Below are 1774 nucleotides of genomic sequence, written 5' to 3' on the forward strand. Positions count from 1 at the left end.
TACCCATTCAAGCAGTCTCCAGCCATTATTAGTCTCAAAGTGGGTTCCTCATCACCGAATTTGAGTTCTAACATTATGTTTGTCAAATATGGCATAGTGAATGTTAACCTTAACTGTTAACGGTCATTGGTTGTTTTTAACCCACCCCTTGTATTATGTAGATGGTGCTTGTTTTTACACGTATTAACATACATTGCATCAATACCTTTAACGTCCTCAACCACTACTGATGTAGAACCCCCCCCCCCAGTGGTACAGCGGTATGTCTGCGGACTTACAACGCTAGAAACCGGGTTTCGATACCCGTGGTGGGCAGAGCACAGATAGCCCATTGTGTAGCTTTGTGGTTAACTACAAACATACTGATGTATATTACATTGATTCCCCAGCTTGGTTAGGCTTAACTCGCAATCTGAGGGTCGCGGGTTCGAATCCCCGTCCCGCCAAACATGCTCGCCCTTTCAGCCGTGGGGCGTTATAATGTGACGGTCAATCCCACTATTCGTTGGTAAAAGAGTAACCCAAGAGTTGGCGGTGGGTGGTGATGACTAGCTGTCTTCCCTCTAGTCCTTCACTGCTAAATTAGGGACGGCTAGCGCAGAAAGCCCTCGTGTAGCTTTGCGCGAAATTCAAGACAAACCAATCAAACCTCTTTGCACCAAAGTTTGAGATACAAACTGGAAGAGTGTTATGTTATACTTACTTATTAAAACAGTCACGAAATCCTTTGGCAAATGGATTGTGGTCAATCTTCAGCTGCGTTATCTAAAACAACAAAAAAAAAAGTTATGTCAAAGTTCGTCATTTTCAAAAATAACTTATTAAATGTTTTGTACCAAGTTAATTAATTTGAAAATGAATTACCTTTAAAAATTGTTATGTTTAGTGTCTCACAAATACTAATTAATAACTGAAAGTCAGTTCGAACGTACATCAGTATTCTGATAGGCTGTTACTGCAATAAACTGTGTTTCTGGAAAGTAGTGACTCATCAGTGTTGATGGTATTGTGGTGCCATCTGGTGTACTTTCTACAATGTTAACTCTTGGCTGGTAGCGATGGTGTGATGTCAGTATAACCTAAAAAAAAAAAGGAAATTCTGTTATAGAATAAAAGGATTGTAACTAGAGAGCATATCTCCACCATGCAGCGTTGATTATACTCGGCTCTTAAAAAGTACGAAAATATGTCCGATTTCCGTCGTTATCAACGGACAATGGTCAGTATTCTACACGTGTAGTTTCATCAAAATCCAATCACTTTTGACTGAGTTATAGAGCATAAATTATGTGAAAATATTTTGTATTTTAGTGACCTTGTACAGATCACTAGAATTCTACGTAACCCACGCTAGACTGTTTATAGAAAGATTTATTGCACAGATCGCTAGAATTCTACGTAACCCACGCTAGACTGTTTATAGAAAGATTTACTGTACAGATCACTAGAATTCTACGTAACCCACGCTAGACTGTTTATAGAAAGATTTATTGTACAGATCACTAGAATTCTACGTAACCCACGCTAGACTGTTTATAGAAAGATTTATTGTACAGATCAGTAGAATTCTACGTAACCCACGCTAGACTGTTTATAAAAAGATTTGCTGTACAGTAGGCCTAGGCAGGTAATATACAGGAAATAAAACTATAGAAGTGTTACGTCTCCGTTTGTTAATTGATTTTTCCGTAACTTCGTTCCGACGAAACTTTAGCGACACAAGTCCTTACTTAATAAAACTGGTTTATTCTTTCTGAATATAACGTTACCGATA

General features: G+C 38.4%; 1 protein-coding gene across 1 annotated transcript in view; it reads right to left on the reverse strand.

Moving 5' to 3' along the window:
* LOC106473925 (putative T-box protein 7) overlaps positions 1 to 1774 on the reverse strand; it is an 8428-nt gene that overhangs the window by 1874 nt on the left and 4780 nt on the right. Inside the window, exons 4-5 of the mRNA XM_022402322.1 lie at positions 933 to 1079; positions 704 to 765 (exon numbers count right to left, since the gene is read on the reverse strand). Coding sequence (XP_022258030.1) covers positions 704 to 765; positions 933 to 1079 — 209 coding nt within the window. The remainder of the gene's footprint in view (positions 1 to 703; positions 766 to 932; positions 1080 to 1774) is intronic.

The sequence above is a fragment of the Limulus polyphemus genome, unplaced genomic scaffold, assembly GCF_000517525.1.
Source record: "Limulus polyphemus unplaced genomic scaffold, Limulus_polyphemus-2.1.2 Scaffold6636, whole genome shotgun sequence".
NCBI classification, from domain to species: Eukaryota; Metazoa; Arthropoda; class Merostomata; order Xiphosura; family Limulidae; genus Limulus; species Limulus polyphemus.